Source organism: Micropterus dolomieu, linkage group LG16, assembly GCF_021292245.1.
Source record: "Micropterus dolomieu isolate WLL.071019.BEF.003 ecotype Adirondacks linkage group LG16, ASM2129224v1, whole genome shotgun sequence".
Lineage (NCBI taxonomy): Eukaryota > Metazoa > Chordata > Actinopteri > Centrarchiformes > Centrarchidae > Micropterus > Micropterus dolomieu.
The window spans coordinates 10,602,565-10,617,581 of record NC_060165.1 but is presented as its reverse complement, the minus strand read 5'-3'; the positions used below and the strand labels follow the sequence as shown (position 1 = coordinate 10,617,581).

The 15,017-nt window shown below is 40.1% G+C and overlaps 1 protein-coding gene across 1 annotated transcript; it reads right to left on the bottom strand.

The window, feature by feature from the left end:
* Positions 1-6,728: 6,728 nt before the first annotated feature.
* Positions 6,729-14,728, bottom strand: ifrd1 (interferon-related developmental regulator 1). The gene is made up of 12 exons (XM_046072461.1): positions 14,506-14,728; positions 12,789-12,893; positions 12,359-12,440; positions 10,446-10,570; positions 10,005-10,162; positions 9,789-9,839; positions 9,268-9,446; positions 9,009-9,117; positions 8,434-8,568; positions 8,124-8,252; positions 7,574-7,669; positions 6,729-7,403 (listed from the first exon to the last, which is right to left on the bottom strand). Exons 1-12 carry the CDS (start codon positions 14,534-14,536, stop codon positions 7,317-7,319), a joined length of 1,287 nt encoding a protein of 428 aa, XP_045928417.1. The 5' UTR covers positions 14,537-14,728; the 3' UTR covers positions 6,729-7,316.
* Positions 14,729-15,017: the final 289 nt, after the last annotated feature.

Genomic DNA, 15,017 nt, shown 5'->3' with positions numbered 1-15,017 from the left:
TGACATCATTATTACTTGTGTATATTTTACTGAAGTCAACAGCAATGTAAGCATGGGGTGTAATTGCATCTGGGCTTTACCACTGAGGTGAGAGTTGTGTTTTCATTCCTCTCATGCTCCAGTAAATGCGCAACATAAATGACTTCAGCTAAAAACTATTTTACTGCAGCAGCAGTAAGAGTATCGTTAAGCTCTTTTTAACAAAGTAATAAGTCTCTGCGCCAGACAGCATCTTTTTATATTTTTACATAACACATAGTTCAAGTCCTAAGTAGGCATGTTCTATTTATTTATTGTGCTCATTGTTTCTCCAACTTTTGCTGAGTGCGGGATCTGCTTTCAAGGAGGTTCAAAATTGCACATAAGAGAGACCCGTAAGAGGTTGATTAAATCAATTTATCAAGTAGTAATCATATCTAGTTTGTATGCAGTACACTATCATTATCACTCACAACAGAGTAAATATAATTTGCAGTCCTCTCTGAGACATCTTGTCAAGTAGTACGCTAATACTGAAGCTTTAGTGACTATGCACTTTCATAATAGATGTTCAGTTGATATCGTGTACTACTCTATAGAGTATTACAGATTCATCTCATTTACTTTGTTACCAGGCTTTTTGTCATTATGATCCACTATAATAATAATAATAACAAATATAATCTTTAGTTATAGCGTACTTTTTAAAATCCATGCTATGAAGTGCTTTCACAAGGATAGAAAATAAAACACGTCGTAAAGCAATCAGGTTTTAAGAGAAAACAGATAAAAAACCATGGAATTCAGACACAGTTAAAAGAAAAGAAACATAAGGTCAACTAAAATCAATATGATCTCTGTACTACAGTGCTCCTGGCCATTGATCCTTCCAGGAAGTTGCAGGACCAACTATTTTGTTTAGTGGTTTGACCCAAACACCACATATGTGATAGCAGAATTTATTCTGATAAAGAGTAGGGCAAGTAGAGAAGAATCACATAGCATGTAATTTTGACAATTTTGACAATTTCCGGGCGTCTTTAGTTTCTGCCGCACACGCTTTTTTTTAATGTCATCTAAGCTTAAATGACAATCAAACGCTGAGGCATCAGACACCTTCCTGTTCTCTACCCATAACTAGAGTCTTGGTGACAATGAAAAACTAGTCTCCTAATGAGCTCCAGAGTGTGGGCAACAGAAAAGCGCACTTGCAAAATAAAACCTTGTGCCCCCTCCTCCTGCTTTCTGAATGTACCAAGATGTGGGACCTCATCAGATTTTCAGGCCTCAGGCCATGAGTGTGGCTGTACGGAACACGAGTCACTGTGCATTAAACATGGACTGCAGGATAGACGCTGGTAGTAAGAAACAGGCCTAAGATAAACTCAATGTATGACCAATGATTTATGGCTCAATATGCTGCACTGAAAAATAGCTAATATCTTTCTCCTAGGAGTGTGCCAATTTTCTCCACATCTCACTTCACAAGTAGACACATTAACATTCCTCACTGCCATTTACACTCCTTAACTTTTGTGCGGATGTGTAAATAAGTACTGAACAAACAAGTCATTCCTTCTCATGGTGACTTTGTGATGTGTACGACATCTTAAATAGTGGAAAACCATCCATCCTCTGTCTCTATAGTGATGTTGCAGGTCAATATGTGATATCAGGACAAAGGTCTAGTTAAATAAAACACATCTAGATGGTCAATGCAAACACATACAGTGTGTGTAGTAAAAAAAGTAAAAAACCGAAAAAAAGTCAGTCACATACACAAAGCAAACAACAAGATCCCATAGTCTAAAAGTAAACAACAAATCATTTCAAACAATTTTATGTGTAGTCACTGTGTGGCACATCAACATGCCGGAAGGTGACGGAGAGCTGGGTAAATCATACTCTTAATATATGTATGCAGCATAATTGCAGTCATCAGAGGCAGCAGCCATTTTACACAACAACAAGCCCCTTGGCATTTTGGGATGGGACGCACACAACACACAACTCTCATTCGGTGACAAAGTGCCGCTAATCTCTGTATCCATTTTTCATTGTGATAGCTACTGTATACGCCTCGCTCCTTGGAGCAACTGGGGCCAGGAAAAGGAAATGTTGGAAAGAGGAGTGGGGTAGGGGGAGTATATGTAGGTGGCTGCCACACTAGTGTCAGCATCAAAGAAACAGCAAAGAAATAGGCTGATCTATAGTGGGTGCCACTGTAACAGCTGCTGATGCCAGAAGCACACAAAATTGTGGAATAAATACATTAACCTGTTAACCTATTGAAAAGCATCCATTTGGTGTGTGCATGTGTGTAAATGGGCCTGTTTCTGACTGTGTGTGTGTGTGACTGCCACACATGCACAATGGTTTGGCTTCGATGCTTTGGCTTCAGGCCCTTTCTGCTGCCAATACATGGCACGATGAATGGAAAACTAAACTCAACGAGGGATGCCTAACCAGCCGCGGCAATGACTGCCTCACAGTGTATGTATTGCAACTAATCAAACACAATGCCACATTACAATGTATTAACTTAAATGATAAAGGCTCCCCAGTTCAAATCGATCGCCTTGAAAGGTTCAATTGGCTGAAACAGAAAGCGCATTTCCAAAACAGTAATATCAAACAGTCAATGGCAGCAATCACTTCAGGTGTACACCGGGCAAGTGCAAGTGTATTTTCTTTCAGTGTTTTGCTCTTCCATATACCGACCGCCAGTCAAATTCCATCCACAGAAACATATACTATTCTGCTTTGTTCCATATCTCCTCAGGCACACTGCAGTTTCCACACACAGTTTTCTCAACTTGCACACAACAAAACCTCACAGAAGAAGTCGCTGAACCAGTAAGAGTGCAAAATGACACACAAATGAAACTAATTATTGATTAAAATGAAGATACCCTATCACGCCATTGACTCATTTGATGCTCATTTATCCCTCTTAATTGCTTACTGATGGTTTTTCTTTGCAAACAACAGACGGTGATGAAATATGAATTGTCCATTAGCATTCTCCACGTTCCTTTCTACCTGCCTGACTGTACCAAAGATAGAGAGGATCTAATCAAATGATAATGTTTATTTACAGAGAAGCCATAGGCCTATATGCTTGGAGAAATGTTTTTGATCCAGTGAATCAACACAATATGGTTTTTAATAGCAAGTATTACATTCTTAAGTTAACACTGATTTTAAAGCTGCTCTAATAATTATTTTTAGATTAACAATGGATTAAATATGTGTATGTGAGAGGGGCTGCTAGGGATGATGAACACAGAGAATGATCCACTCAGCTATACAGTGCCTATAAGCAATTTTCAGCTTATTATTGTGGTTTTACGTCGCTGTTTTGGTTCACTTTCACCACTCTCATCAGCGTCAATTCCAAATGCAGGATGATGTTTTTGGCAAAAAGCTCTGCTAAACCTCCTGTACACTGCCTGCCCAGCATCAACGGCAGACGGACAAAGTTAGCAACTAGCATTAGATGGTGGAGCATTTAGCAGCTAAAGTGGGCAATTTCTGTTCAGGAGTTGGTGGAGAGAAAAACAGAGCTAAAAGAGGGGGAACATTGGCTGGCCAAAAACACAACTCTATTTGAATGCTAATGTTGCACGTTGTCTATCCAATGTGTAAATAAGCAACCGTTTGATAGCAAGTTAGCCGTACCACCTCAAAAGGCGTAATAATAGGCTACTTATCAGAGTTGTGTTTACACTCGGTTTACCCGGTTTATCTTGTTTCTGCTGCGCCCAAGTGACCAAATCCATAGATTTTAAACATTAAAGTGTGTTTACAGGTGTTGGGGAATCCTACTGCATAGATATATGTACTGAACAAAATTATAAATGCAACACTTGATCATGAGCTGAACTCAAAGATCTCTATGTACACAAAAGGCCTATTTCTCTCAAATATTGTTCACAAATATGTCAAAATCTGTGTTAGTGAGCACTTCTCCTTTGCCGAGATAATCCATCCACCTCATAGGTGTGGCATATCAAGATGCTGATCAGACAGCATGGGTATTGCACAGGTGTGTCAAAGGCTGACCACAATAAAAGGCCACTTGAAAATGTGCAAAATCTGATGATTTGCCTAAAGTGACATCACATGACACCGTTTTTATAATGTGGGTTATACATGTGTGAAAATAAAAATAAAAACTGGTGAATATAACAGTTAGAAAGAAGTGAGTTTACCAGAACTCTGGAACCTGAAACTCATCTCTGCTTGAGGCTAGCAGCTCGAGGCTACATTAGCTGCTACTAGCATAACACACAAACCTGTCTGCCATCTATTTGCATTGCAGGTTATAGGTGCCAGGATTTGACATTAGAGGCGTGGAATAAAATTTGTGAGTCCAACCGTGTTATAGGAAATAGGAATAGCAGGCTAAATCTGGAGAACCAGTCCGTGCTGGTCTGGTTTGAGGTTTTTTTTGTTTTTTTTTAGCATTTTATGATGTTAATCCAGCATCAAATAGGTCCACAGGGTTAATGTCTATAGCACTTGTTCTGGTGGTTAAAAGGTCTGCAGTGCACAGTACTATGGAGGACCGATCCTGACACAGTCAGAAATAAATACAGAAATAAATAAATGCTCAATAAATAAATAAGCATCCGATTAAATACACAAAAATATAAAGTAAATAAATAAATGTAGGTAGTAATTAAATTATACAAGGAGACAAATGTATATATCTATTTTAATTACCTTATTTATTTATTGTCCGTTATAATCTTCAACTTAATTTATTAATTACTTCTTTTTTAAATGTATTTATTTATGTGTGTGTTTTAATATTTTTGTCTGTTTTATTCTTGCGTTGCATTTTCTACCCTATTTATTTTCACCCATGGTATTTATTTCTGCCTGTCCTTTTTACATTTCTGTATGCATTTCTGCCTCATTATGCAAATGAGGAGGGGCTGTGTCTCAAGGGGTGAACTTCTCTCCTATTGGTGGACCAGTCAGAAGGGAGAGCTCTAGGCCTTCTCTGCCTGCAGACATCAAGGAGCTGCTCCTCACACAGTCAGATGGCTTCCTTCAGTACTCTGAGGTGTTTCGCAGCTCTGTTTGAAGACAATACTACCAGCCATGTCTTCCTTCTCTTTTCAAAGCCCTTTCTTATAAGCCCCAAATCCTCAAAATTACAGTTCTGCCATGCTTAAATTTGTCCTCCCAATGCATTTAAATTACACATATTAAAAAGGTAAAGGAGTCTTTGTGTAATCGATAACTGCCAGTGCAATTTAGGTTTTTCCCTCTATCAGAATAAACCTGCTGGGACCAAAATGTTAGAAGAATATGCGTAACAAATGCAATTACCTATCTGCTGTTAGAGACATTGAAAGAGTATAAGATAAATTCCCTTTTATTTTACAAGGGTTTTAGTGGTTCATGAATAATCTGAGGTTGTGTTGACCCTGCCTCTCAGGTCACAGAAGGGTCAGGGATTTGCAGATAGGCCACACGCAACTTCCTATTTGATGGCAGGAGACAATAGTCTCTTGTCAGAGAAACGGGAAATGACAGGGCAGAACTTTCCACCATGCCATTTGGCTCAAGCAGCCGGTCAATCCCAGACACATTTTCTCTCTTGCATCTCCCTTCAAATTTTGGGGTCTGATGAAGGAGGGCTGGGAGGTGATGAAGATTAGTGGTTCAGACTCTGTGACAAACCGTTCAAAAGCAGAAAATTTTGAATTGGTATTTTATCTGTAGACATTTCTCATGCCGAGTCTGAATAAAGGGAAATAAAGTAATAAAGGATAAATTACCTTTTCAAAATCTGCAAATTTGGGTAATGGGTCTCCTCTGAAGCAATTAATTAGGAAATGTTCTAACTAAACTACACCTTAATCTTAAGCATTAGACTGACTTGAGAACAATAACGAACCACGTGGAAATGTCTGCAGGGAAGATGTTCCTCCTTCCAAAAAAAAAAAAAAACAACCTTGTAAAAGCGAAATTAGTTTGAAGGACATGGGGTTTTTTGTTTGTTTTTTTTAAAAGAAAACATGACATACACGTGAAGTTTATCTGTACGAAAAGGGGACCACCCTACAGGAGAAGATTAAAAGCCAGGCCATGACAAATGTGTCAGCACCACATTGCTGATTCCTCCTGAAGGTAACCTCACCTGAGGTACATTGCTGCTGCATCAATTGCAGGATGTCCACATGTGCGCCAAACTCCTGAATAACACACCAACATAAGTGATGGGACCATTTGAAGCTTTGTGACATTTACCTTTATCATGCAGTAGGCCTACTCACTGCTGTAATGGACCATTTTTACAGTTACATAAAAGCAGCCTTTGAGTAGGACCTGGAGGAATAAACAAACTGTGTGCAATGCATGTTGTATTATTTCCTATGCTCTCTGAATAGTTTCAATACTGACAAACTTGTATAAATAACCAAAAGGCGTTCCATCACAGTGTGTCATGTCTATGTAGGAAGGTACAGGCAGGATGTACTGCTTAGTACACCCTCACTGTAATGCCACGGTCACCATGGCATCAACGTCTTTCACTTTCTCTGCAATATGTTTAAATAACATTTTTACTGCCCCCCCGCTCAAAATGACCTTAATATATATATCTGCCAGAAGTTGAAAGGGAGGAAGAGATTTCCAATGAAGTTTCACTATCACTTCCCCAAAACCTAGTGCCATTTCAGTCAGTTAAGTAAAAAAAGATAAAAAATAAATAAACCCCACACACATAAGCATCACAGTTTCAGTGTTTATTTCACCATCCTTGCCCTTTTGATTACATACCCAATACTAAAAAGACACAATATTCACCGAGGTTCTGCAGAAATAACCTGCTGAGGGTTAACAAGGTAGTGCAACTTAATACAAATCCATCAAAATGGGTGAGGGGTAGTCACAACATGTGTCTTGACACTGCTATTAACTAAATAGGATTACATGGTGCAAAGACATATGCTGGCTAAATTATATAACTTACTACATATTTTCAAAAAGGCCACATAATGAATATAAACATGGAAGAGAGAACAAATATACACTATACATGTACAACACCACTGTTAATGTGTGGATACATTAAAGTTATACTCTAAACCAAAATCTATTTTTGGACTATTAGACACTCGCCTACATCCGTGTTAAAGCCACCTTTCAAGTCTACAGAAGATGAGTGTTTGATACGAGATTTCAGGGGGAGGATCACGTGAACAGTCATGACAATTCATCTAAAAAGCAGGGAAGCCTGATAAATAGGTTATTCAAGTCAAAAAAAACAAAACAACCCCACACGTGTGAAAAAAATTAAAAAAAAAAAAAAAAAAAAGTTAAAATTCACCCACATCCACCCTCTTGTCCCTGAACTTGCTTCTAGCCTTGGTCCGAGCCTTGAATGCAGCTGAATTGTGGAGATGCTGGGACAGAGACACACAAAAAAAAAAATATATATAAGTTCATACACATTAGGGGAAGAAAAAAACCAACAACTATATACACAGCATGTTTAATATGGCAAATGGCCAACATATTACAAAAACCCCACAAAGGGAGGGTTTGAATAGCTTGTGTATACAAACACACATACCCTTTCAAAGCGAGAGATTTTCATGGCCTTCATCGTAGCCGAATCAACCAACATTGGTGGTCCCAGTTCAAAAACGTCTCTGATGAATTCATTACCCTTGTTCAAGAGAAGTAAACAAAACTGAGAACACACTTCAGCACAAGCACAATACAAAATCTGAACAGTAGCTTAGTAACTTTAGATGTTGTACGCTCTGAAATATGTTCCATTGTCTCATCTTCACTTGTTAAATGTTGCAGTTTTCCATTAGCACTGGCTGCAGGCCAGATAGCAGACTACTTTCCAGCCAGCAACTTGTAATGCCCCCTGCCCAATACGCAACATTATCCTAAATCAAGTTGTAAGTGCTGTCTCCCTGCATCAGGCAAGCCTCACATCTTGATTATGTTTTAGTGCTGCGTCATCCAACCTAACCCAAACTCACAACTCCACAGTGCAATTCAATTAAAATGTCGACTTTCATGCACTTAACTTTTGAGTTTGGCACAAATTTAAAAAAAGTGTATGCCACACTCCACCAATATTTAAAATATTACACACACACACACACCTGTAGATGGTAGTTCATCCCAGAGCCCACAAACTCTCTGAAGGCATCATATGTCCTCTTTCTGACCCAGCTATCAATGGTCATGCGCTCGGTCCCAAAGCGAATAGTCTCAGACTGGAAGTCACCCTCCTGAAAGAACAGAGGGAAGTGAGAAAAAGGACTAGCCAAAAACAGACCCTTGTGCCCCCTCTTAATTCATCTACACTAAAAACGCAGAATCTCTAGCCTGTCACTTTAACCCACGCAGGATAAGAGGAGGAAGAAGTTTGAGAAGAAATCTGCAGTCTTTCAATGGACACTAAACACTCACCTCAACAGCCTTAAGTACGTCCCTGAACACAGAGCGCTGCTTCCTCTTGTCCGTCTTGGCTCTGTGTTTGTTACAGTCTGTGGCCAACATGTTCAGTTTATCACACAGTTCTTCCCAGTCATCAAACTCAAAGTCCTAGGAGACACACAGAAAGCAATGGATGCATCTATGACCAACAACAAAAAAAAAAAAATAAGACATCACACTGGACAAACCAAAAAAAAGATGCGTGCGCGCGCGCACACACACACACACACACACACGCAAGGAGGTAGACCCTACAGCAAGTCGACCACCAATCTTAAGGTTGGTGTTTTGATCCCTGGCCCCTCCTGTCTGCATGTCAAAGTGTTCTTGGGCAAGATACCCCAAATTGCTCCTGAAGGCTGTGCCCCAAGTGTGTGAATGTGGTGACTGTCATGTATTGCAAAGTACTTTGAGTGGTCAGAAGACTAGAAAGGCACCATACAAGCACAGTCCATTTATCGTTTTGCATCTAATTTAGTCAAAATAGTGGACTACACCTTACTACAGGAAAGACAGAATCCTGGATATTAAAAACAACATGAACTTACAGACTCCATGTCTCTGGCCAGCTCAAAGAGCAGGGCAATGGTCTCCCCTGCCGCAATTCTCATGTTGACATCCTCACTTTCCAGCAATCGCGGCAGTTTAGGCAGGTGTCTGTGCAACAAAAAAGATGCATTCAAAAAAGGTGTTTTGCAATACTTGTCTGGGTTGCAGTAGAATAAAAAAAAAAAAATTTAAGTATTTGAGGTAAACAGAAAACATTTGACTGTGAAACTCAGTTGAAGGGTTGACGGTGGGTCTTACTTGCGCAGGATGTCTTTGAGCTGGTTGGCAGTGCAGATGGTGAGCAGCAGTGCCCAGGACAGGAGCGCATTGGTGTGGAGCTGGCTTGTCTGGGGACTGATCAAAGAACACGTACCGTCCACCCTAGCATAGGACCGGGTGAACAGGTTCTCAAAGCACTCCATGGTAGCATGCACGTCCTAGAACAAGAAGCAGCAGGCATAATATTTTCACTTAAAGGGTTTGTTTTGATTAAGACTGGAGCTTGCAACACAAAATTTAAAAAGACTGTTTAAAGACACTTAAGAAAATAAGACACCAGTCATCATAAATAACCGAGTCATTACTGAGGCACATTTGAGTTCAGCTGCCAGTGCTGTTGACATCATGAATGTTAAGACTGAATGAGGCACGATGTCACAACTGATAACGAGTACAAATAAATTACTGACAAAAGGTTGTAGAAGAGACATCACTGCAGCTTGCCCTCAAGCCCAGAGGTGTCAAACTTCAGAAGATGCCAAAAGTGATCAAGAACTTACCAAAATGTCATCTTCTGCAACTAAAGTACAGAGGCCCAGACTTGTCGCCACCTATTAAGAGGAACAGAAATTGTTCAGTTGACTTTCCACAGTATACACGTTTCAGAAAAATCCAGACAGCCACAAGTACAGTGTGGCTGCTGTTCTGCAACTTGTCAACAATGCATTCTTCCAGTGACCTAACTGCTTTGCCACGGACAAAAATCAGGTACTCACAGCCTGTCTGGCTTGTATGTTGGCTGATCCGTCGGCCAGGATGTTTTTGAATATTGGTTTCAGGGTCTTGAACACTTCCTCGCTCTCGATGCCCGAGCCCAGCTGGATACACAGCAAGCATGCTAAAGAAGCTGCTGCTCGCTGCTCCTCGCCTTTGCCTGACAGGGAGAGTGGTGGACATCAGGGGAAATTTGTCATGAGTAGAGCTGAAGACATAAAGCTGAGGTGATTAACTTGACCATATTATATAAAGATATCAGAGATCCTATTAAAATAACATGGCTAACATGTACAACTACAGAACAGTCTGTTTAAACACAGCATTTCTCCACTTATCAGACATGCTTTAAGAAACAATGCCAAATCTATCACCCATCGGTTGTGCCATTAGGGAACAGAACCAGACAGTTGGAATAACTGTTTAATTAACCCTTCCGATACCTTTCTTGAGGCAGCGTTCGATGCTGTCTGTGATGGTCATCCTTCTCTCTGAGATGAACTCATACAGGATCCGTGTGGCCATTGCAGTCTTAAGCCCATCCAGTGCTCCTTGTCTGGTCTTAGCACTGAGGAAACAGGTGCAAAAACAGTCATTATTGCCAATAAACAAATGAATCTCTCTCCTTCAATATCAATGCTGATGCTGGACAACGCAACATCAGGAAGAGAAAAAAGGGAGATGGACTGATAACTGGAAGGTTTTCATCTTGATCGGCCGTGACTAGTAACCGGGCTGATTAGTCTTTCATAGGGCTGGGCGGTATGTCAGTATAAACCGTTTACAGATAGTCTGATGTTGAGTTAATTAATGTTTCGTAAAGTCCTGCCAGCGTTTGCGCCTCTCTTGGCGAGATATTGTAGCATTTTTCGGAGAAACACAGAGTCATTACATTACAAGTCGCGGACATTGTGGATATTTTACAAGCACGGACTAGGTAAAGCGACAGTGAACACTATAGTGCACATGTAATTCGTTAACTACCACGTTGATTTTGTTTTGAAAGGCTAACATGCAGTGCGGTGAACAGAATTGTGGGAGGAAATACAACATAGTCTACTGATGGAAAAAGTTATTAGCATAGAGGTTACCAGGGAGAAGAGACCAAGCTCGCAATTTGTATAAGCAGTCTTTCCCACAATGACTTTAGTTTGCAAAGAAACAGAGGCATTATCTGGTATCTGGTGTAATTGCAGAATGTCAGATACACAGATGCACAAGTATAAATGCCTGGCTACGCACGTAGACCCTACGCAGGAGTATAAATCAAGCTCAATACTCTATTTTCAGTTGGATTTTATTTGTACAAAAAGCCATTTCCCTACTGAACACCCTCTGCTTCGGCTAATAGCTTGGATGAAGTCCTATGAGTTAAAGTGATTGAAACAATAAAGAACAATTCATTTGATCGATTTGGTGAGCCAATGTTAGTTTCTGTAACTAACTAAATCAAAACAAACCCTTGAAGTGAAAAAGTGAATTGTGTCAATCATTCTCAAGTGATCAAAAATATCTATAATGTTTGTCTATCATGTTCAGGAGGTTCACTATATTGAGCTAATGTGTTGTAAGTATAACCTCAAAACGTCATTCCCAAACGGTATTGGCAGTAAAGTGGCACTACTTGTGCATCCCTACTTCCTTACCATATATGTATATATTTCGACATCAAAACTTCTAAAATACGACTACACATGCGTTGTATATTTGTTGAGTTGAATAATGTTCAAACCCAGAGAAATCCATAATATTATTCAAGGTAATGGTGCGTATCATTTGGTCACCTGTAAATGGTGTCATGTCCTCTACCCCTTCTAGTTGCTACAACTTCTAGGGAAACCTGGGCTACATCAGAGGGAGGAAGGAAGTGGGAGAACGTGACTCAACGTAACGTGCATAAAACTTTTAATACGTTACCTCGTCCGCGAACCTGATTTCTGCTCGAGTCACATCAGATAGATACATCGCCGTCAAACTACTTCTTTTGTTGGTTTTTGTTTTGATGTGAGAGACCCCTAGTGGCAGAAGTTACATACTGTGTGTTTAATATCACCTTCAGCAGACCAATGTTGCTGAGCCTTTTTAGGGATGAAGTCTACTTTTAACTCTACTGCTGCAAAGCCCACTGATAACTTTCTGCTGTGATTGACAGTGGCACTCTAAAGTCGGGCTACTATCCTAGTAAAAAAAAAAAAATTAGCCTTTTAAACCATATTAAACGCATGTTGATAGAAACTTTCAAGGGTATTATTTCACAACACTGTACATCTATTTTGTTAGATTACTTTTACAGCCTTAGTGTGCAGAAGATCAGAAAACAGGTACATAGACCGTTTAACTCAGACAGGAGTTTTACCTCTTATCCACCGTGCTGTCTATGAACCCCTTCAGCTTGTACTGGAAATCCTCCTGGGCTGTGTCCTCACTGGCCTCTCCACCTGGCAACACCACAAGATTTAGTTAATGTACACTTGCCGGATATGCTTCAAAGAATTGATATTAGTTACTGTTCACAAAACATTGGATGAACTGCACTTTTCACAGAAGGGTCATCTATCGCTTAGGAGGTCTATGATTCCAAGAAAAACTGAAACTGGTAGTTCTACTCAAATGTTTGCCTAGTGACAAGACAAGCTTAGTAAAATTCAAACCAAGAAATAGGCTTGGCATCTAGTACATTCCTTTTTGCTAATGAGTGTACACAAACTGAAAACACCGGTCCATGCAGAAACACACTCTGACAGCACGTTCAAACAAAGACTGACACATATAACACACAAACCTACCTTCATCTGCTACACTGGTGGTGTCACTGAAGCTGCTGCAATGACTGAGGGTCTCAATGGAGGCATCCTCATCACTGAAAGGCTGCACATTTCCATGCTGCCCTCCTGGAGAAAGAGAGACAGATACATCTAAGCACAGGAAATATAACTGAGCCTTATCACATCAAGCGAATTAGCACAGGTCTGTGTGACTTCATTATGTAACCCCAGCTACCGACAGGTACTGTAGGAAATGCTGCAGTTATCTAATCACTTGTGTCCTTTGCACGCGTTATCCTGCTGCACTTTCATTATCTCATGAAAATGCACCATGTTGTTAGGGTCAAGGGCAACCCACACTTCTGCTGTGTAAACACGACATTATGTTCAGGTTGGAGAGACAGGGGTCAGACGTGACAGAAACTGTCAACTGACAATCTGCCACAGCGATTACTTTCATTGAAAGACTTCCAGAATATGGTTAATTCGAATTAAAACCTGCAGACAGCAGGCACTCCAAAACACAGTCCACGTGTGATATTTTAAAAAGGTCTTTCTGAAAATAAAGTGTGGGAGTGTTGTGAGAATTTACAGAAGTTCATCTTTCAAACCTTGAAAGCTTTAGTTATGTTGCATTAGTTAAGAGAAATTCCCAGTAAAATATAAAATAAGTTGTAGATTATGTGTAGGAAATTGCTTCCTCAATGGTTGTGCACTGTAACACTCTAGCCTGACCTGAATTCACCTCAACCCCGCATGTTGGTACGTTTATCACTGTAACAACACGCCTTAAAGTAGTCAAAACCAAAATAAAAAAAATATAAATAAAACACCACACACACACACACCAAACAAATGTATGTACTTGAATATTTCAAGCCATGATAAACGCTGTAGGAACCACTGTCAGATTGTTTTATTTAACAATAGAGGCTATTTCTATGTGTGTTGACGTGGACGACAGCTGATATCAGAGAAACGGGCGCCGCCTCTTTCCCACCCCGCGCTCTGGAGTCCAAAATGTCTGCCTTCTGTCACTAAACAATAATCACCAATATACAAAAACTGTTATCTGCCTTACATGTTGGTTCAAAGTCAGCCTACGTTAGTCGGAATTAATATCAGTAGCCACAAATTCGGCTAAAGATTAACTGGAGGTTGGACAAGCAGGCAACACATCACTTTACATAGTCCCCGCTAACGTTAAGTCTTTGATATGTGGACCCACAATATAAAAAAAATAAATAAAGTTATTTATTCGTCTAACTTCTCGAGGCAATAATCAAGTTGTCAAAAGATATAACGTTATTTACCTACATGAACTGTACCTAGCATTACCAAAGCTGTATCTCGCTAGTGGGGAGTTGACATTAACGTTAGCTGACGTTAAGTTAACAGTTAATTAAGTTAGCTTGTAATGCACGACTAGTATTAGGGGCTCGTGCTAAGTATAAATTAGTTTAAGATCATTAAACGAGGGTGGCAATAAACACAACGTTAAAGTAAAACCACACTGTCGTATGATAGCACGTTGTGTCAGTAATAGCGATGTTTTGTGTGACCACGGCTAGTTAGCTTTGTATTTTGACGTAGGCCAACCTCTGACGTTTGTAGTCCTTGCTGTAAATAAATCGAACTCTACTCAATGAGCTGACGACACAAAGAGAACTACAACTACCGTCAGCATAGTGAACTCCAATAGGCAAGGCCAAAGCAATGCGGCCGCTCGCACACTTACCCCTGCCATTCTTCTTCTTAGTCCTTGGCATTTTTCGTGCATATAAGTAAATAATTTTATCCAAAATCAGCCAATACACGACCAGCTTTTATTGTATTGTCTCGTAAAATGAAAATATTCCCGTGGCACAGCGGATAAAAAGGAATTGAAGATGATCTTGGCGATAAACTGCTGGCCGAGACGATACATTTTCCCTCATAAAATAGGGCTGCGTAAGAAGGAGCCAGCTCTGAGTATTTATACCGGCTGACATGTCACGAGGAGGTTTCCCGGCATCGTCGACCAATCCGGGAACAGGAACAAGCGTCGCGTGTGTACGCGCGTGACGCAGTGAACGGAATGTTGATAATATGCGTTTTTGGTTGTTTTGGAAAGTCCTGCGGCCGCCCAAACCTGCTTCTGTTGCTATCATAAAGGACTAGCCCAATTCTTGATATAATAATTAAAGGGATATATTGTAGGATATGTTTTAATCCACTACAAAGTGAGAGCCTTGTAACTTTTAAGATTCA